Source organism: Diplotaxodon limnothrissa, linkage group LG23, assembly GCF_057381915.1.
Source record: "Diplotaxodon limnothrissa isolate DT_005_m linkage group LG23, D_limnothrissa_male_GT1.1, whole genome shotgun sequence".
NCBI classification, from domain to species: domain Eukaryota; kingdom Metazoa; phylum Chordata; class Actinopteri; order Cichliformes; family Cichlidae; genus Diplotaxodon; species Diplotaxodon limnothrissa.
Genome location: NC_140617.1, coordinates 24,249,677 through 24,270,259, shown reverse-complemented (window position 1 = coordinate 24,270,259; position 20,583 = coordinate 24,249,677). Strand labels below are relative to the sequence as shown.

Genomic DNA, 20,583 nt, shown 5'->3' with positions numbered 1-20,583 from the left:
AGACAAGCTAAAACAGCAGCAAGGCCTTTTTGGGTCACCACGTCTCATGAGACGCTACATCTGTGTTATATCTGCACAGTACGATAGAGACGATCTGGCCGAGTGGAAACCTGTAAATAGAAGAAAAACAAGTAACAGACACTGTTTTGACTCACTGTCATCTAAATAGTCTTCTTCCTCGTCTTCTTTCCTCATCCTGCGTTTGGTCTCTTCATCGTAAATATAACCCAGGATGTTGGCAGGGCTCTCACTGTCCGAGTGGCAGAGTTCGCTGAGCCTCGTGCCAATCGCCTGAGCAGATTTAACACGTTTACAGTTAATGAAGCCTTTTTATAAACTGTAACCATAAACAATCTTCGACACATTTAACTCACGTCTCCCCACTGGCAGAAATGCTTGGCAGCGTTCCACTGGAGCTTCTGGTTTCTTTTATTGCCCACAATAGGCGATCGGCCCCTGGACAGCCCTCTCTTGGTGATGTTTACGTGGTGGCCCTTCATCCATTCGGGCCAGTTGCCACGATTACACCGGTGGACAAATCTGGCACATTCCAAGAAAAGGGAGGCCCTGGCCACAACTGGGGCTTCCTAGAAGAACAGAGAAATAAATAGGTGATAGCCTTTGAAAGCTAACAGCGACATCTTTACTCTTTCATTATTTTCTCCAAAGTGAAACGCACGAGGTCCAGAGCAGCGGCGAGGATGGAGGCATCTGGTATGGTTCCTGGCTCGCAGCAGTTCAGGAGAAACTGGAAGCGTTTCATACCCTGTCGGATGGCGCCCAGATTCACTACATTCTTGTTCTTCATGGCCTCCTGGCTGGCTGCGAGACGCTCCTGGAAACCGTGAGGTCCTGAAGGACACCGTGAGGACCACAAGGGAAGAGGTATAACAAAAGCCGTTTGAAGAAGAGTTCTCGTTATAGACTCGCTTGTTTGCACAATAAAGGTTAGACATAGAAATTGCATGAAGCAACATCACCATCCAGGACATTTAACAAATAGCACTGAGCTGACAGATGAAGCTGAGTGAGAGATGACACACAGCCATCGGCAGGGGTTACACCTGAATTTTCAATCGTATAAGAATAGTCACAAAAAACAAGATGAATTTAAGGGCCAAAGATATTTTCAGGCACTTTTCTCCGGCATCTTTCTAAAAGGACCTACAAATCTCATTGAAATGTCAGGCGTAACCACAGCCGCACAGAGGAAAGCTGTATGTGGCCCATTGTGTTTAATCACTAACACTCCAGCACTGGAAATACCACCAGACATCACCACAGAAGAGACGGAGAGAGCACTGACAGCGTCATGCTTGACGTAGCACAGAGACACGCTCCACAGCAGAAAGATGGTTTCATAGACATGAGTTGTTGTGAGACACCGCCCGTCCTCTTTTTTCACCTTTGGGTGAAAACGCAGAGGAGAGGAACCAATGCTGGACAGAACAGGACGTGCACAGGTGGAGAGAAGGGAATGTAGACCTATCGGGATAAATGAAATGCTTTAAATTTCTTATTATTATAGAGCTAAAACTGTCTTTGGAAGTAAGAAGTTTGGTTTCAGCACATATAAATGTCTGGCTTTAGGGTTTTTGTGGCAAATCACAGACACAACTTTTCACAGCTTTTGCTCAGACATTGTTTAGAAATCTACAGAAATACTCAATGTCATGAGTAGACATATATCCAAATGAATGTAATTATAATATTTATTTTAAGCTAGTTGCTAGCTATATTGTATTTTATTTTACTGAGATACCATTTTTTACAATGTGTTAGAGTATTGTGAAAAAAGTCTTGAGTCATCCCTCGTTTCTTTATGTCTTGCTAGGAAAATGGGAAATAAATGAAGTGATTTATTGGAACTTTTAAAGGAAGGACATTCAGAGCTCTTCTCTGGATGTTGGTCGGTCCGGGTTCTGGACCATGATCCAAGACGTTTCACTGTGTGTTTTTCTATTCAGGTATTAGTGTTGCTGCATTGGTAGCGTGCTTGGAATCATTGTCATGCTTAAAAATTGTCTTTTGTCAGGTTTTTAATGAATTTTTTCTTAGTTTTTAGTTATATATTTATCTGCTGTAGATTTTTCATCCATTTGTCCAGTTTCCTCAATTTTTTTAAGGACACACTGCACACCATGCTGAGATATGTAATGTTTTCAGCTAATAGCTCTTTGGGAATCACCTTGTTGGTACAAAAATACTATTTTAAGCCTGTCAAACTTTGCTCTGGCATTTTCAAAGATTCAACTTGTTTCCGTTTGTACATGGGACAAATTACATATTTTGGGACAGGCTGTTAGTAACAAAGTGACTAAAGATACAATTTAAAATTGGTTCTTTGCTAAATTGTCTATTATATGTAGACACAACACTGGTTTATCCCTTGAGCTAGGTTTCGTTTTTATACTTGAATGATTCATCACATCTGTGTGGTCAGTGTTAAGTGTCTTAACAAACAAAAACATTCCTGTGAAAATGATCAGGTATAAGGACTGGACTGAAAATGAGCGAAAAGCAGCCAATGTCCAAAGAAACAATTTGAAAAACCTTCAGAGACCCTGGAGACCTATTGCTTTAATAGGCTGGCTACTTGGAAGCAAAATATAAAAGAAATAAAGGATGACTCAAGACGTTTGCATAAAGCTACATATTAGTTGTGTTTAAGGTAATTTTTCCATGCTGTAAAGGAACAAAGAAATCTCTTAGCTGTTGGATAGTCTGATGTTTTTTGTTTATAGCAATTACAAAAATGACTTTCAAAGGGCTGTTCAAGCAATCAAAAAGTGTTAATTCACTAGCATGAAAAAGTAGAGGCAGCAAAGGCATCCTGAACTGTAGTCAGTAGTATAGGGGGAAATGAGGCCAGTGATTCATATCATGTAACTCTAGAGAACTTTTGGCTGATCTTTTTGGCATATGCCTTTGACTCATCAACAGTACAAAAGAGAGACACAAGTACCTTCAGGGTGTGAAAAGCAGAGCCGGTGTGAAAACTCTATAAGCCTGCATTCTTTTAAGGGGGCGATCCTTACAGCTACAGAAAGATTAAGTGTCCTATAGAAGCAGCTGTCTGCCTCTGACCTCGGTAAACGTCGCCAAGTTTATCAGTGAGAAAATAGTGAGAAAATAAAACATCGAGTCCATTTCCCCTTCCCCTGTTGTTTTATATTAGCTTTAGTTTTGGGGAGGTTTTTTGGCAGGCCTTCCAGAAAATGATCACTTTGAATTGACACTGATGGGTTGAAAATTCACCCATCTGGATTAAAAGAGCGTAGCAGGCAGCTATCTGGCGAGGCTGACATGGAGAATGGTGGACGGCAGCACTGTCAAAAGATCACGACTTGCGAGGCCAAACAAAACACGACACCACCAGCGACAAACAGAGGCGAGGACAGAAGAAGAGAGGAACAGACAAAGAACGATGGGGGCATGGGGTGGGCGAGGGGGGCACCCCAGGGTGGGGGGGGTCTACCATCTTTCTCTTCTGTGTGGTGAAGCTTGGATGGATTCCTCCTGCCAGACCTCCATTTACCGAGCCGCTTGAAGAAATTCTCCTCCTCGTCCCTGCCGTACTCCGGCCCTACAGCGCCACCTTCAGATAGCTTCACTGCACTAGTGAACTTCACCTAAACACACATAAACACATCCGCGCATATCAGCTGGCAACGTAGACCAAATCAAACCTCTGTTTGCTCAAAAGGACGGCTGATTAGAAAAGCTGCGACACACTATGGTGGCTTTCAGTGGCGGCGAGCTGACCTTTGAACTCTGACGTATGAAGGAGAGTCGATCCACCGAGCTGATATCCAGCAAGTCCTCGACGCCGTCAGTCAGTCCAGAGAGAGAGGAGCGCTTCAACCAGTTCCCTGAAAACACACAAATAAAAAAACACTGACATGAACATCATCATGTATGGTAATAAAGAGGTAAATCTATAAATCGGGTAACTACACTGGGATTATGTATGCATGCACACCAATGGGTAGAACAGGGAACGATGCAAGGGCATTCACTCAATGTTACTGCACAGACACACACATTCAGGGTGTATAAAGATTCACAGAGATTCACAAAGATTCACAGAGTCATTCAAAGAAGTTACAGAAGAAGGACACTGAAACTAAACTGACCTTCCTGCTTGCTTTTAGCTGTGTTTGCAAATGCACTTTTATGATATGTTCAAAGAAGGAGGTGCCATGTGAATATGGTATATAGACAATTTTCATAATAAATAGAAGGGAAGTATAATTACTACGCTACCCATAACTAAATGAAAACCTACAAACACTTATAAATAGCCAATACTGCACTAGGGAGGAAATTTGCAAATAAAAGCTTAAAACTAAACCAATTTTCTCTGCTAAGCTAAAGTTAGGGTCTGGTTGTGTTTTATATTTTTATTTAATCAGCCAATCACATTTCAGCAATTTAGTGGATTTACCATTTATGTAACTTCAAATGTGGCATGGTTGTTGGTGTCAGATGGGCTCTTCTGAGGTTTTCAGAAACAGCCAATCTGCTGGGATTTACAGAGAATGGTCTGGAATGGTCTCAGCAGTGCATTGGGTGAAATCGTCTTATTGATTCAGAGGTCAGAGGTGAATGTGACCAGACTGCTTCTAGCTGATAGGAAGGCAACAGCAACTTAACTGAAAAAACTTGTTACAACTACTGTATGCAGATGAGCATCTCAACTGTAGCAGAAGACCACACCTGGTGCCACTCCTGCCAGCTGAGAACAGGAAACTGAAGCTACCATTTACTGGCTCAACAAAATTGGACAATAGAAAATTGGAAAAATGATTCTTGGTCTGGTGAGTCACAATTTCTGCTGCAACATTTGGACAGCTGGGTCAGAATTTGGTGTAAACAGCATGAAATAATGCCTTGTATGAATGGTTCAGACTGATGACAGTGGTGTAAGCATCTGGGGGGAATTTTATTTGCACACCTTGGCCTCCTTTGTACCAACTGAGCAACATTTAAACACCAAAGTGTTAGGGTTAGTGTTGAACACAGTGTACCCATCTTCTGATGGCATCTTCTAGCAGGATAACACACCATGTCCGAAAGCTCAAATTATCTCAAACATCTCAAACTATAATGATGCGTTGATTTAACCTTTTTTTCATGCTCACATATTGTTATATAAGAATGAATTTCAAATATTACAGACCTCAAACAGTATGAAAAAAATTGTTATGCTCTGTCCTATCTCTGGTAGGTGTAGCTTGAGTTGTGTTGGTATATTGTTTTGGTTAATTTAAGCTAGAAACAGCCTGCTTGATCTTAAGTAGGGGAGACCAGTGAACATCTCATTTCTACCTGTGTAAATAAGTTTAATTGCACATTTAATATATATACATATTTTTATATATTTATATCTTAAGATAAGAAAAAGAAGTGCAATTTCAATGTCTCAGTTTTTCTACGTGATAAACAAATACTGTTGTAGTAAATCAAAGAAAATTGACAGCATGACTTTGTGGGTTTAAATTGTAAGAAATAAAGTGTGTGTTAGGATGCCTGGGTCGTTGACCCAGGGTTTTTGAGTTTATTATATTATTTATACTTTCTAGTCTTTGGTTTCTTTGAGTTCTGTCTTATGGTTTATGTCTCTGTCTTCTTTAGTTGCTCTGTCTCCCCTATCACCTGTATCCCCTTGTCTAGTTCGCGTCTCTGTGTATCCTTAGTTCCTATATCCCCGTGTTCAGTCAGTGTTTGTGTCTGCCCTGGTCCCACGTCTCTGTTCCCTCTGTGGTGCCTGCATGTGAGTCTGTGTTATGTGTTTCCTGTTTTACTTTGAAGGTCTCTGTCTTATCTCAGTGTGTTCAGTTTACGCTTCCTTTTGTCTCGTCAGTTCTGATTTGCCCCAGCTGTGTTTCCCTCCTGTTATTCATTCCCTGATTGCTCCCTCTTTGTATTTAAGCCCTGTGTTTCTCTGTGTCCGTGTCGCGATCTACCGGTTATTTTGCTGTGTGTTTTGTCAATCCGCCGGTTTAAGTTTATTTAGATTTTTTCCAGTTATGTTATGTTTGAGTTCAGCATTAAAGCTATTTCAATTTACGTTTGTCTCTGGAGTCTGCACCTTGGGTCCTATCCCTGTCCGCACACAGCCCACACCTAACAGTGTGAAATTACAGCTCATTGTTCAGACTGTGCTGTAATTAAACAGAATTTCTTTTTTGTTTCATTGTTAAAAATATAAAAATAAAAAAAGAGATTTCCAAAGCAAATAGTAAAAAAAAACAGGAACTTTCCATCATTTATTTTTTTAATCTACAAGTTAGTTACTTTGGTATAGCATGAATGAAGTTATTATCAGTAAAAATAAAGCTGTAAAACTTATGACAATACAGTTAAAAGTCCAAAATCTACGCCATCCCTCACGTTTTCCAAAGCCGTCCAATGAGGCTGGATTAAAGTGTTTGCTGAGCTGATTCTGGCCCCTGGGCCTTATGTTGCAAAAATACAAACTTAGTCTATCATCACCCTACACATGATCCCTAGGTTTTAATTTTCTTCATTTAAGGGTGAAGCTTATTTGCTTCCCTAGAGCAACGCGTGCTAAATAAGCATGTACTCTCTTCATTTAAATCAGTTTTTTTTCCACAGGTCTGCAAACATGCTAGGGGGTTGGGATGATCAACACAACACAGACATGGTACGGATACAGTATGAAGATGGTTCCACATCGACATACGTAGGACAGAGAGAGTGAGCGGTAGGCGAACAGTCCTGCGGCATGCTATGGCACAAAAAGGAGCACAAAACAGACCAAAGAGTTGAAGTGACTTAGCCTCGGGGCAGGCAGTGCCACAATGTTGAACACATAAAACACATTATGTTAGAGGGGATTTCAAAGTAAGAGCAAATGCAATGAGATATGGTTGTTGAAATGTATACCGCTGCTCAATAAAAGGATGATTTGTAAGTCTCCATAAGCACACATAGCCTTAGGCTGCCTAATCTTTTAGAGAAATCCTATTTTCGAGCTAGTGCATATTTTCTAGTGCATTCTCGTCACTTACTAGGAGGCAAAAGCTCACTGTAGTTTTAAGACTTTTATTTTGAACCTACCCAGGGACTTCCTTGGGTAAGAAGAGGCTGCTCTTACCGATAGGCAGCTTCAACTTCTTGCGAAGCGAAATGCGACGGGATCTGGATCGTGAGCGGCGGTCGGTGGTGGTGCCAGAGTGTGCGGTGGTGCACTCTGAGGTGTCTTGTTCCGACTGGCTGCTGGTGTCACTGGCGGCGCTCTGCGACTTGAACATCTTCCTCCAAAAATCCTTCCTGCCCAGCAGAGCACCCGGGATCTGTTCTTCACTAGAAGCAGAGAGAGGAGGAGAGGAAAGGTAAGCACAAGGATAAAACATTTCCCACAAAACACTTTTTACTTCTTTTTTATTTTACAGGATGTTTTGGTATAAACTGAATGTTTATCAGAGGGTTAAGAAGGAGCAACAGGAAGAGCTTTTTCTACTTTGAGCAGAGAAATGGCAGCTGAGCTCGACGGAGATGGTGCTTTATGGAGAGGTGAGGCGGACACTCACTGTTCGGGTGTCTGGGGGGGTCTACTGGAGATGTAGCTGCGACACTCGTCTGCAGTACTGGACACCTGACCCTTCTCCCCGGACACACCCGCCTCTGACCTGCGCGCACACACACACCCCAACACACAGACATAGCGCTCAGGCCACCTGATTCAAGGCTCCATTCTGACCTGTAATTTAGGCATCGCACTACTTTAATCTCCACTGAACTGATGTCTTTTACATATTTTATTTCATATGAACTGTTAAAAAATTAAAGGAACACATTTTATTCAGAGTATAGCATCCAGTCGGTCAAACTTGTAGGATCTGGTCAATTTAGTAGCACGGTGTCACTACTCATTTAGTGTCAAACTAAATGACCAGACCTGGAACCTATACATGTTGCACAGGTAGTCCAAATCCGTCAGGGGACCACATCAATATGTGCCATTGGCTGAAGGTTTGCTGTGTATCCAGCAGAGTTTAAGAGCATGGAGGAGATTCCAGCAGACAGGCAGTTACTCTAGGAGAGCTGAACAGGGCCATAGAAGGCCCTTAACTCAGTAACTGCTCCTGCCATAGCCCTTCAAAATGATCACCAGCAGGCCACTGATGTGAATGTTTCTGACCAAACAATCAGAAAAGACTTCATGAGGGTGGCCTGAAGGCCTAACATCCTCTACTGGCCCTATACTCATTGCCTGGCACAGTGGAGCCCGATTGGCATTTGCCATAGAATACTAGAATTGGCAGGTCCACCACTGTTGCCCTGTGATTTTCACAGATGAGATGATTGAACTCATGTGACAGATGTGAAAGGGTTGTTATGCTGCCTGTAACATCGTTCAGCATAACCAGTTTGTTTCTGGGTCAGTGATGGTCTGGGGAGGCATACCCATACACAGATCTCTCTAGGCCAGGGGTGTCAAACTCCAGGCCTCGAGGGCCGGTGTCTTGCAGGTTTTAGATATCACCCTTGGTCAACTAGTCAAATGATTAGTTCATTACCAGGCCTCTGGAGAACTTCAAGACATGTTGAGGAGGTCATTTAGCCATTTAAATCAGCTGTGTTGGATCAAAGACACATCTAAAACCTGCAGGACACCGGCCCTCGAGGCCTGGAGTTCGACACCCCTGCTCTAGGCAGTGACACCCTGACTGCCATTAGGTGTCAGGATGAAGTAAATGGACCAACTGTCAGATCCTACGGTGGTGCAGTAGGTTCTGAGTCCCTCCTAGTGCTCAACAATACCCGGCCTCATGTGGGAAGAGTATAAAGGCAGTTCCTGGAGAATGAAAGAATTGATACCATTTGTGTTTAGGCTATAAGATTTCGGTAAAACAGATTAGCTTGCTGTATAATTTCTAGGTTTAATTTTCATTTACATCAAATGATGTAGCCTCCTTAAGTTTCTAACACATTACCCAACCAGTCCACATCAATATAAACATCCAGAATAATTTTTCCCTATTTAGATCTGATGAGTTTTCAAGGTGTTCCTTTAATTTTTTTAGCAGTGTATTTTACTTAAACTTCTTCCAACCAGTGCCTTCTAACCGTACCTTATATATAAAAGACAGACAAGCCTCAAAAATGCATTCTTTCTAATGGCCAGCAGGGGATCAAAAAGAAGTCAGATTGGACACAAGTCTATGAGAAAATAACCCTCCTTCTCTCTTGATCCAAGACCTCAGTAACTACCTTTCTGATGAGTTTATGATGAGGTCTCATTTACTAGCTTGAAGTTTATTGTGTACAGTGGGCCCTCACTATAACGTGGTTCACCTTTTGTGGCCTCGCTGTTTTGTGGATTTTTTTTTTTTAACAGCGCATTGTGTTCTGCGTCCTGATTGGCTGTAGACCAATCAGAGTACAGAATGCGTTCAGCTTATCAAATTTACACAAATCTTCGATTGTTAGCAGTGTGACTCTGAAGTGCTGTACTGTATGTTTGTACGTTTTCTCCCCAACAAACACAACAATGTCGATGAAACGTTTTGCACCTTCAAAGGCAACCGCGGGTGCCTTGGTTTCATTCCATAATACTGGACTTATTTTTCTACGAAGGTTTGAACTTCGAGAGTGTTTAAACAAGAGAGAAAAGTGTGAAAATGTTCGTGCCTGTCTGAGAAAAGCGTATAAAGTATGTAGTGAGGGGTTTTACAGCCTTGAAACATCTATAAGAATTGTAAAAAATAAAGTTGGCTATTTTGCGTATTTCACCTATCGCAGGTTATTTTTAGAATGTAACTCCCTCGATAAACGAGGGACCACTGTATCATTACGATGGTCATTTAATAAACGGGGTCACAATTAGAGTGAAATAGATGATACAAGAAGACACCATATGTGTCTGGGTTTGTAAACGAGATCCAGCCCTTGGTTTTGAGGTCCAGTTTAAAAAACAAACAAAAAACAAAGACGGCAACAGTGAAGCTTCAAAACAAAAATCAGTACGATTGTGGTGGCTGTGTCCATCTTTTATATATAGTCCATGAGTCTAAGTAGAAACGGAGTGGTACAGATACAAAGAGTCAGCTGTCTCTGCAACTGTAAGTCTATGCTTTCTATATGGGCACCGCTTCACAGCCAGCAGTCATGTGACTTTGTAGCCTCAAACGTGGAAATAAAATAAGTCAGAGGTAGTTTATTCTCTTCAGTGCCATGGCATGCGGTGGCGGCTGTCAGATAAAGCAGCAAACACAGCTGAGCTGCCTCCTGGCAGGGCTACCCAGAGCGCTAACAGCCACATTATTTTGGAAATAAGAACATCAAATCAGTCACTCAAGCAAAAAAACAAACAGATGCAGACAGGACAAAAAACAAAAAAGTCAAGCAGTGATGAGAAGCAGAGCTCTGTTACCTTTACAAGGTGATGGGCTTTAAATTTGACAGTAATGACTGCAGCAAGACATTTATTTTTCACCGTGAAGTCACATTAAGACCGTTTCTAGCCATTGAGTGTACCTCCTGGGACCGGGCTGTTTGGTCTCCTCCTTCTCATCAGGTTTCTTGGTGGCGGTGACCTTCTCCGCGCTGTCCAGGAGCGCGCTCAGTGCCACCCTGCGGAACACGTTTCCGTGGGCCTCTTTAATGAACTGGACCAGCTGGCGGATGTCACAGTACAGACCCTGGGAAAGGACAGAGTGAGACAAACAAAGTGAGAGCAAAAGAATGTGTGAAAGAGAAAAAAGAGAATCAGCAGCCAGTGTGAACAGTATGTAATTTTGAGCAAATGTGCGGGAGCAGGCTTGTGTTTTTGTCAAGCCACCAGCTCCAGCTTGTGAGTGGGTGGCCTCTGATTTCGTGCCATAACAAAGCCTGCCTCGAAAAGTGTGTCATCCTCCGCCAACGTACACCACTCACGCCAGCCTAAAGGCTCTGCAAGCACCGCAGAGAGGCCGAGGTACTTCAATGCTTTCAGACGCATCCAAATACACTTATCAAGGGTGCATTGGATATTTGATAACAGATTCTGAGTATTGTGGTGATTTTTAGACCTTAATATGGATATAAAAGTGTGAAAGAAATATTGTTTTTAGTTGAATTCAGCACAAATTTAAGCAACTTACGTATATTCCTTAAGACACTTACTGTGGACCTGATTTTAACTAAGTTAAACACAATCTAAGCTGTCATAAATGTCACTTTATCTGCAATTTCACTTTTAAGACAACTGTATATTGTTTAATTAGACATTAGGTTTAAAAAGAATTGCACTCCATATGCAGTTTTACTAAAGAGCATCTGAAAATTACATGAATTATATGAAAAAAGTAGTTTATAGCTATAATTTGCACGCTAACATTACTTTAATTCAAAACATTTCAGCTCTAGCCTACAGATTAGTGTGCTGTGATCATGTTAGTCACTTCCTGCTTTATTATGTTCATCAGTTAGGAGACAAAAAGAGACAGAAGCTTTCTCTTTGCCACCCTTTCTGACTGCCGGCCCTAATCAACCCCAATTAGTTTCAGCTGTGATTTGTGGTCCAGTTATTTCCCTCTACATATATAGTCTCTTGCTCTTTCAGTTTGTCAGATTGTGCTTATCATCTTTTTTTGTATTTAGATTTTTGCTTTTTTGAACCATCATACTTGTGCTATCTGATTCTTTTCCGTATGCGACTCAGTTTGAAGTGCCTGTGTAGCTGATGGATGCTAAACAAATCAGCTCATCTTGACTTGACCTTGGCCTGAAAGAAGATATATAGCTATTATGAAACACTCTTAAGGGGAACAGCAGATATCGTGTCAGACATAAAAAGGGGAAAAAACTGTCACACAGAAACTCTGTGTTTTTAAACTCTGCTGATGCATAAAACCTCTGTACAAAAGACAGAAAATGGTGCGGAAAAACTAAACTGCATGTTTAATATAGTCTGGTGCGAGCTCCCTTCAAAATTTTCTAAAAAAGAAAAGTAAAACATGTGCAAACATACATGGAAATACAAAACATAAGGCAAAAACTGAGTTTTTACAATTCTAATAAGCTTGAAAGTCAATATTTGGTGTGACCATCTTTATTCTCAGCACAGTCTGAACTCTCTTTCTTGTCATTTCTTTAAGTCGTCTTCAGGAATAGTTCTCCAGGCTTCTTGAAGGACTTTCAAAGCTCTTCTTTGGATATTTCTGCCTTTTGTTCTGTTCTCTGTCAAGGTAATCTGATCAAAATCTGGTGGTACTTTTCTGTGTTCATAATTCATCAATTTTGACAAGTTCTCCAACACCACTGACTGAAATGCAGCTCAAACCTTAACAGAATCTCCATTTCTCATGAGGCTTCAGTGAACAGTAGTGATGTGACGTACTGTATCGAGGCTTCGAAGCGTGTGTCGAGTAATGGAGGGGGCGTTTCCGCGAAGCGCGTATCGAGGCTTGCTTCATTTATGGGAGGAGCTGAAAATGATGACGTCCGAAGCCTCGCTGCCCGGCTGTACCACGTGACTGGTTCAGGAAGCGGTTCGAACTTTGCCGCGAGCTATGACAGCGATATAAACCCCTCAGACCCCATTCAAAATGTGGGCGTTTGATGGAGAGTTGCGGTTAGTGAGAGTTAGAGACAGTTTGGCGAGAGTTAGAGACCGTTTAGAAAAAAAAAAGAAATCGCCTACGACCTGCCACAGTGGAGAAACTGTTGTTTTTAAATAAAAACCAATGATGTGTCCCCTAAACACTAATCACTGTCCTTGCCTCAATGTTACAAAAGCACAACCACTGTCCACACCTCACCTCACAGTATATGATCATTTCCATTTTAGGCATTTCCAAATAATCATGTTCCATACTGCCAGTATAAATATACACAGTATACTGCCATCACTACAATATAGATGTTTTACACACTCCTTTTGTTGTTGACATTTACAGGCTGTGTGCAAAAGGCCACACTCTTCAAATTCATGCCAGCTAATATTTTTACGTCCAGTAGGTGTCCTACTAGAGCAAATGAAGCTTCAAGAAGCTTTGTGCTGGGGTGAACCAATTGGATGAAAAGCTTCAGTGCTTCATGAAGCTTCATCTGCCCATCACTAGTGAACAGTAGCTGATTAGCTGAAGGTCCAGGTGCATCTCTCCGGCACTGTGTCAGGTGACCTTCAGATCCTGTTTAACTGCTGTAGATAGTTTTGTAGGCCTGATATTTCTTCTTTTGTCCTCCGTTTGTCCAGTTTCCTCAAATTTTGTAAGGAAACACTACACACCATCCTGAGAAGTTTTCAGCTGGTAGCTCTTTGTAAATCACTTTGTTGGTACACAAATACTGTTACAGGCATACAATAGTATTTTATGCCTGTTGAACTGTGATCTCTTTTGCATTTTTCATAGGTTCTACTAAAGCAATGGGAACAAATGATGCATTTTTGTGAGAGGGTGCTAGTAAAAAAGTGCCTACAGATATAATTTAATATTGGTTCTTTGCTAAGTTTTCTGTCAAGAACTGGACTGAAAATGAGTGAAAAAGACAACACGTTCTCATCCCAAAATGTAACATACGTCGCCATGTGACAAATCTTCAGTATGTTATGCGTTCGGAAACATGAGAACCGTTTGGAAGGAATCTACACGTACATTTATTTTACTTTCTCATCATTAATTGCTTTGGAAAAAACAATCTAATATGATTAAGATTGTGGTTAAAGTTAGGGATAAGGTTATGTTTATGGTTAGGATTAAGGTTAGGGTTAGAGCTGGAATACACAGCTGGAACATGTATTACTGCTGGGAGCGTCTATTGGATTTCATCCACAATCCGGCGCGTATCATAGGGACGCGGAAGGTTACCTCTTGCGTTCCTATGGGACGCCTCAGGATGTGACAAATCATCAGTATGTTATGCGTTGGGAAGGAGAATGGTCTGGAAAAAGAAGCCAATGTCTAAAGAAAAAGTTGGAAAGACTTTTCTTGGAAGTAAAATATAAAGAAATGAGGGGTGGCTCTTGATTTTTGCACAGACCTACATCTACAATACATGTTCTAGCAGACCAGAGAGCAGCTTAGATAGCATGTCTGATACAACGAATGAGATCAAGCGTCTTTATCTATAATAAAGCATTAATTTAACTAATGAATCTAATGCGGAGCACCAAAACAGCTGGAAGGCAACCAGGTAGACGATTTCACGCCCCACTCACCAGGTTCTCGGGGCTGTGCAGCTCATGTGTGGTTGAGGCGCAGCGGGTGATGAGGGACTTGAACATGCAGCCCACCACCACGGCCTCCATATTCTGGGCTACAGATTTGTTGTCTCCTGTGGCGAAGTTGTTTCCGAAGCCCGCCTTGTCTGGAAGCAGCAGGGAGGCAGGAGAGACCATGGATGACACAGCAGGTGGTTTAGTCATTGCTGACAGCACTGAGCATACAACAGTGAGCCCGTACAACAAGGAAGGAAGGAGAGGGGGCAAAGGAAAAGGGGGTTAATAAAGCATATGGGGGAGAAGCCAAACTGAAAAGGATTCTGAGTAGGGAGTAAGGAATACATGCAAGTGACTAAGGCCTGCTTTAAAAACATACAGTAGAGGGTTTAGTCTCTTGGTCCAGTTAGATTAATATATCAGCCAGATTAAACCAGAACTTTTAGAGTTGCAGGCGAGTTTGTCACTTTTCGGACAGAGTGAGGGGTGCAGCAATGAAAGCGGTGTCTAGGGAAGGGTCTGATCAGGTCAGTGTAGTCATCTTATTGCTTATATTATCAACTGTTATTGATTATTGATCATGTGTATCTACCGATGTTTCTTTTTTTCGCCCTCCTGGACCTCTCACCTGCACTGCCGTACTCTGCAAGAGAAAAGAGGCGGGGCACAAAGTTGATTGACATCAGGCCAGCACAGACATGTAAGGCGGTGTCAGAAAGGAAGTGGCACCCCACCTCCACGAGGAGGTGAACCCCCAAGATGCAAACACACACACTTAAAAAATAACACACACCCACACACACACTGAAAACTAAACAAGGTGCTCATCGGTTCAGTAACTTGCCAATTGTCTCTTGTAGAAAAATCTTCAAATTCCAGTGCAAAACTGAATTGGCATGTAGGATGTGTCCTAATGCTCATCGATAAAAGCCACTGATTGAGCAGGAATGTAATGGGCAAAGCTCTGGATTGGCAAGTGTACAGAATGGATGAGCGTGTAAGGAAGGTAGGATTCAGCTCATTGAAGTGGATGAAGAAAAAGGAGGAGGATGGAAGCAGGAGGAGGAGGAGGACAACGAAGGAAAGCGACACGGACGAGCGGAGACAAGTGGAAGGAGGAAGGGGGAAAACACATATATAAACAGAGATAGCGCTGAAATGCAAAGTCGAAGTGCGGGGTGAGACAGTGGTAGGACAATTCAGCTTTGTCGACCACACTAGAGCTTTAAGTATTTACCTCTTTATGTGATATTATTTCATTTATATTGGCCTGTGCTGTAGCGTCCACACTAGACCTTTTAATGGGACAGATCTGAGTAAAATAAACCTGACAGACTTTGCTAGAGCATAAATATCTGCGCCATTAGGTTGAAACATTTACCGAACAGTTAACTTGGAAATCGATTAATCGTTTAAGCCTTTGATTTAAAAAATAAATAAACAAATTCACTTGTGCATATACTGTTAAGATGAATATCTTGAGTCTTGAGTACTGTAATTCCCTCACACTGTAATTTTGCTGCAGGAATGACACATTTCCATATTAGCCTGTTGACAAGAGGCCAATGGGATTCTTCCATTAACTTTTTGAATTACTTTCGAAAAAAAGCTCTGTGGGAAATATAGGTGTATGATACTTAATGATTTCATTCAAAAGGATAAAGCTCCATAAAATTTTAGTGGTTTTTGATTTTGGTTTCACTGGTTTACAACTACAGTCATCTCAAAGCACATTTAGGGTAAAAATCATATTATATTAGAGAAAACCCAAATAATCAAACAGCCCTCTGTTTGCAGGACTTGGCAACAGCGGGAAGAAAGAAATCCCTTTTAACAGGAAAAGCCCTTCAACAGAATCAGGCTTAGGAAGGGGCTGAATGACTAATAAGGGAGTGAGGATTAATGCTAATGTTGCATGACTTTACAAAATCTCCCCTATATTCTTGTTTCTTTAGCTTGTTGGCAAATACCTAGCCTATGACACACTTATTTATAGTCCTGTGGAAAACTAACTATACCCTTACTGCTACCATAGGAATTAACAGGGTAACAGCCAGGTACTGCTAATCAGATGCACTTGAATAATTGATCATCAGCATCTCTATAAGAGGAGAAGTTGTCTCAGTTTGCTGCTCTGGAGCATCCAGGTGTGTTTTAACACAATGCCCCAATCTTCCCATGAAAGGTTGTCCAAGCAAAAACTGAAGAGCTACAACTCAGATTCTACAGGCCTCAGTTAGCATGTTAAATGTCAAAGTTCATGACAGTACAATTATAAAAAGACTGAATAAGTATGGCTTGTTTGTAAGGGCTGCCTTCTTCTCCCTAAAAAGAACATGGCAGCACAGTTTAGGTTTGCAGAGTTGCACTGGAAAAAACCACAACACTTCTGAAAAAATGTCCTTGGGACAGATGAGACCAAAGTGGAGATGTTTAACCATAATGCACAAAACCAAACACAGCATATCAGCACAAACACCTTATACTGTAGCACATTAATGGAGGGGTGATGTTTGGGCTTGTTTTACAGCCACGGGACCTGGACACATTGCACTTATTGAATTGTCCATGAACTCCTCTGTATACCAAAGTATTCTAGAGTAAAATGTGGGGCCATCTGTCTGAAAGTCTGGATTAAACTAGGTCATGCAATAGGACAATGATCCCAAGCACAGCAGCAACTCTACAACATGACATGTGGTGGGACCTGAAGTGAGGTGTGCACAAATAAATGCCTGCAAACCTCAATTAACTGAAGCTACGTTGAAAAGAAGAGTCGACCAAAATTCCTCCATAGTGATAAGAAAGACTGGTGGGGTCATCCTTAAAACAATTACTTTACATTATTGTGTGTTTATTCTACAATTTATTTTAACAAGCTACTGAATGTTGGGGTGTTTTTAGTTTTCCAAAAATAATGACATACTGTAATTTGTCTTGTGTTCATCTCAGATTGTATTTACCTAATTAGAAGAACTGCTAAAGACCAGACCATTACTACTTATGTAAAGCTTCTATGTTAACCATAAACAGGTATCTTTCAGGCAGATGACGAAACCATAAGTGTAAAATGCTAACTCATTGTGTGGTGGTAAGACTCATTCCTGCAGCACTCTATTTCGATAACTTTAAGCTTATGTTCAGTTAAAATTCTTAATTTATCCAATACTTTGGTTTAATTTGGTAGTAATCACCACCCAGGATGCTAACATGCTCACACATAAGCTGCTAGCATGCTGATGTTTAGAAGGGTAATGTTAGCATGTTCAGTATCTTCCTGCTAGCATGCAAGAAATATTGTTAATTAGCACATAGCTGATGGAAATGTTGATTAGTTGCTAGCAAATTAGCATGCGGACAATGAACTCAGCGGTGAACATGCTAACAAACTTCGTGCAAATGATATATTTTTCTGTTATTGTGAGCATGTTACCATTCAGACTTGTATTTAATTCAAAGCATTGATGTAGCTGTAAACTTGTCAACATTTGTATTTCCCTACATTTTGTGGACTTAACGATTAATCGATTAATTTAAAAAAAATAATGCTCAAATTAATTAACAATATTTTTACCCCTACCACACGATTTTTCAGCAACAATCCAATATACGCAATCAAAGCCAGTGTTGTTCATCCTGTTTCTGCATTTATTACCAGCATTTATGATATTTTTCTTTGTGACTGTCTCGTATCTGCATCCCTCTCGCGCACACACACAAACACACACCGCAGCACTTACTGTCAGTGATGGGCTCCATGCAGAAGCCCAGCAGTGCATGCAGGAAGTCGACTATGTTATTGAGGGAGTCTCTGTTGACGTACTCGCGCATAGTCAGGCGAAACTGAAGCTTGTCCAGCTTATACAGGTTGGTGAGGCAGTTCTGGGCCTGAAAGAAAGATTTTTAAAAATTAACTTCAAGAGCAAAGTTTCTGGCTGCTGGACTTTTTTTTTTTTTTTTAAATAAGTCAGCTAGCAATAAAGTGGCTTTCCTTTAAATTTAATTTACCATTGAAATTTTTATTTCCATCTTCAGTAGTTTATGCAGTTCTGAGAAAATGTATCTCCCCCCCTTCCGAGTAAGTACAAAATGCAATTTTTAAATTGTGATTTAGTTCATTTAAAGGAAAAGTTCTTTAAACCTGCCTGGCCCTGTGTGAAAAACTAACTGAACAGCCTGTTTAAGCTCATGCCAAAGCATCTCATTCAAATTAAAGTCCAGACTTTCACTATGTCTCTCCAACACTTTCATTTTGTTTTTGTTTTTTTGGTTGTTTCTAACCATTCAGAGGTGGTGTGTTTTGGATCATTGTTAGTTTGATCCCAGATATGCGGGACTCAAACCTTCCACAAAGTTCAGTTTTTGTGTAAATGTAAATGTGACAAATATGCAAACAAACAAACAAAAAACAAACAAAAATACTTTTAAACAGCACTTTTTGTCTCCACTGTATGAGTGGAGGTGGGTTCCAAAGTGGCTTGCAGATCCTAAACCAAGTTAAAATACCACCCTCTCTGAATTGATTTTTAGATCACTATCAGCTGAGTCATCTGTAGATGTGCACTGGCAGTGAGATTAGTTGAAGAGCCAGTATTTGCAGCTAGGGTTTTGTGGCCTGCCTGAACTAATGCTATGTTTGTTTTTAATGAAAAAACCAATTGATTAGAATTAAAAAGAAATTGCGGCTGTCTCTCACTGAAGTTAGAAACTCAGCCCAGTGCTCCAGCCAATGAGTTTCATTTTTATTAAACTTTTATTACACCGAAGGAGCAATTCAGTAAATAATTAATAGGTAATGAATCGATGTCACCATCTGAAACTGTGTTTATTTGCACACATTCAAAGAATTAGAGAATAGAGAGTAACCTGCATCCTCAGGCGATCTCCTGATAGTCCTCGATGGCCCTCACCACAGCCGTAAGCACAGCCCAGAGACTTGACTATCTTTATGAGCATTGTCAAAGCCAGGCGGTGGGGGCTGAGGCCACCAGCTTCTTCCTGTTCCCAGTGAAGAGAAGCAAGAAAACACACAAGTTGAGACATTCAGGCATCCTACACCTTTACAATCTCACTCTAAACAAACCTGTTCAAACACACCTTTTTATCGTCATCCTTATTATTTTTCACATCGTCCTTGCTCCCCTGCCCGCTCCCTCCACCACTTCCCCCTCCCCCTCCTCCTCCACCACCCCCTCCTCCACCTCCTCCAGCCCCTGCAATCGGCCCGCCTCCCTGGGCGACTCCTCCGAGGCCCTGAGCTGCCGCATCTTTGACACGAGCCTCTTGGTTCTCCTTGTTATCTGGCTTGGACAACTTGCCCATCCCGGGCACCACGCCCAGCTGCAGCAGGCAGTCGATGATGTTGAGAGCCACGTCGCAGATCCTGGAACTGATATCGTGGCTGAGAATGGAGTAAAGAGCTCTCAGGATAGCCTAAATTGGAAGAAGGAAGGCAAAGAAAGGGTGACAAAATCAGAGAATTATTTAGTTTGACCAAGAAGGTCCCAATAACATAAGAGAAATAATTAAGGAAACTGTAAAGTGTCTGTGATGTTATGACTTAAAAAGGAAAGCATCAGAATTGAGTCTGCTTGGAGTCCCACTGGTGACATAATTGCTTATTAGAGCAGCCAAATAGGGCCATAACTTCTAATAGCTGTATTTGCCCCCAGGGTCCAATTAAATCACTCACTGTGAGATCCAACATGCCGTTTTTCAGCACAAAGTTATTGGTGCCCTCGATGTTCTCGCCTTCCTCCAGACAGGAGTAGTTGATACAGGAGTCAGTGAGGCTGCGCGGCAGGTTGGCGCATGCCAGCGGCTCCACTGGGATTTCAGGTACAGCCACGGGGTTGCAGAGTTTCTTCATGTGCTCAGTGAAGAAGTCGGCGTAGCCCACGTTAAAGGACGCAACTGTTGTGTTGAACGCCGCCATGGTGATGGTGGAGATCTGAGATCGAACTTTAGACAACAGAAAATCATTTTTTATTGAGTACACGGTCCTGGTTAATAGTTTTTCTAACTCACAGATCCTCGAGATCGCCCTCTTGTTCCACTTAGGTAGCTCCATAGTGCTTTAGCTCAACTGTTTTGTGGATCTGATGAATGGCTGTGGTTTTTCCAGTGATGTACAGATGGGTAGATAGAGACCTTTCTTGTATTATTAGTTCGATGTTTATCTAACTATGTTATGTTCCAGGTACAAAGGTCTGGACTTTGACTGGGTCATTGCAGAACTTTGGTTGTTTTCTTTTTCAGTCATCGCTGCTTTGTTTGAGATCATTCTCCTGTTGCATGACCCAGTTGGAACCAATAACAGCAGTCAGACAGATAATTTGGTAGACCATGAAGACTCATTGACTGGAAGCTGACCAGGTCCATAAAACAAGCCCAAATCATGACCCCACCAC

At 41.5% G+C, this 20,583-nt stretch overlaps 1 protein-coding gene across 3 annotated transcripts in view; it reads right to left on the bottom strand.

Annotated features, from left to right (window-relative positions):
• Positions 1 to 20,583, bottom strand: part of unc80 (unc-80 homolog (C. elegans)) — a 68,025-nt gene that overhangs the window by 28,745 nt on the left and 18,697 nt on the right. For 2 of the 3 annotated variants that reach the window (XM_085347537.1, XM_085347538.1), the window contains exons 12-25: positions 19,866 to 20,134; positions 19,271 to 19,606; positions 19,040 to 19,171; positions 17,914 to 18,061; positions 14,766 to 14,816; positions 14,174 to 14,322; positions 10,510 to 10,673; positions 7,560 to 7,658; positions 7,124 to 7,332; positions 3,766 to 3,872; positions 3,479 to 3,632; positions 680 to 852; positions 375 to 587; positions 156 to 291 (exon numbers count right to left, since the gene is read on the bottom strand). In XM_085347537.1, coding sequence (XP_085203663.1) covers positions 156 to 291; positions 375 to 587; positions 680 to 852; positions 3,479 to 3,632; positions 3,766 to 3,872; positions 7,124 to 7,332; positions 7,560 to 7,658; positions 10,510 to 10,673; positions 14,174 to 14,322; positions 14,766 to 14,816; positions 17,914 to 18,061; positions 19,040 to 19,171; positions 19,271 to 19,606; positions 19,866 to 20,134 — 2,340 coding nt within the window. Of the gene's footprint in view, positions 1 to 155; positions 292 to 374; positions 588 to 679; positions 853 to 3,478; positions 3,633 to 3,765; positions 3,873 to 6,709; positions 6,755 to 7,123; positions 7,333 to 7,559; positions 7,659 to 10,509; positions 10,674 to 14,173; positions 14,392 to 14,765; positions 14,817 to 17,913; positions 18,062 to 19,039; positions 19,172 to 19,270; positions 19,607 to 19,865; positions 20,135 to 20,583 lie in introns of all 3 variants that reach the window. The other variant, XM_085347539.1, reaches the window with a different exon arrangement.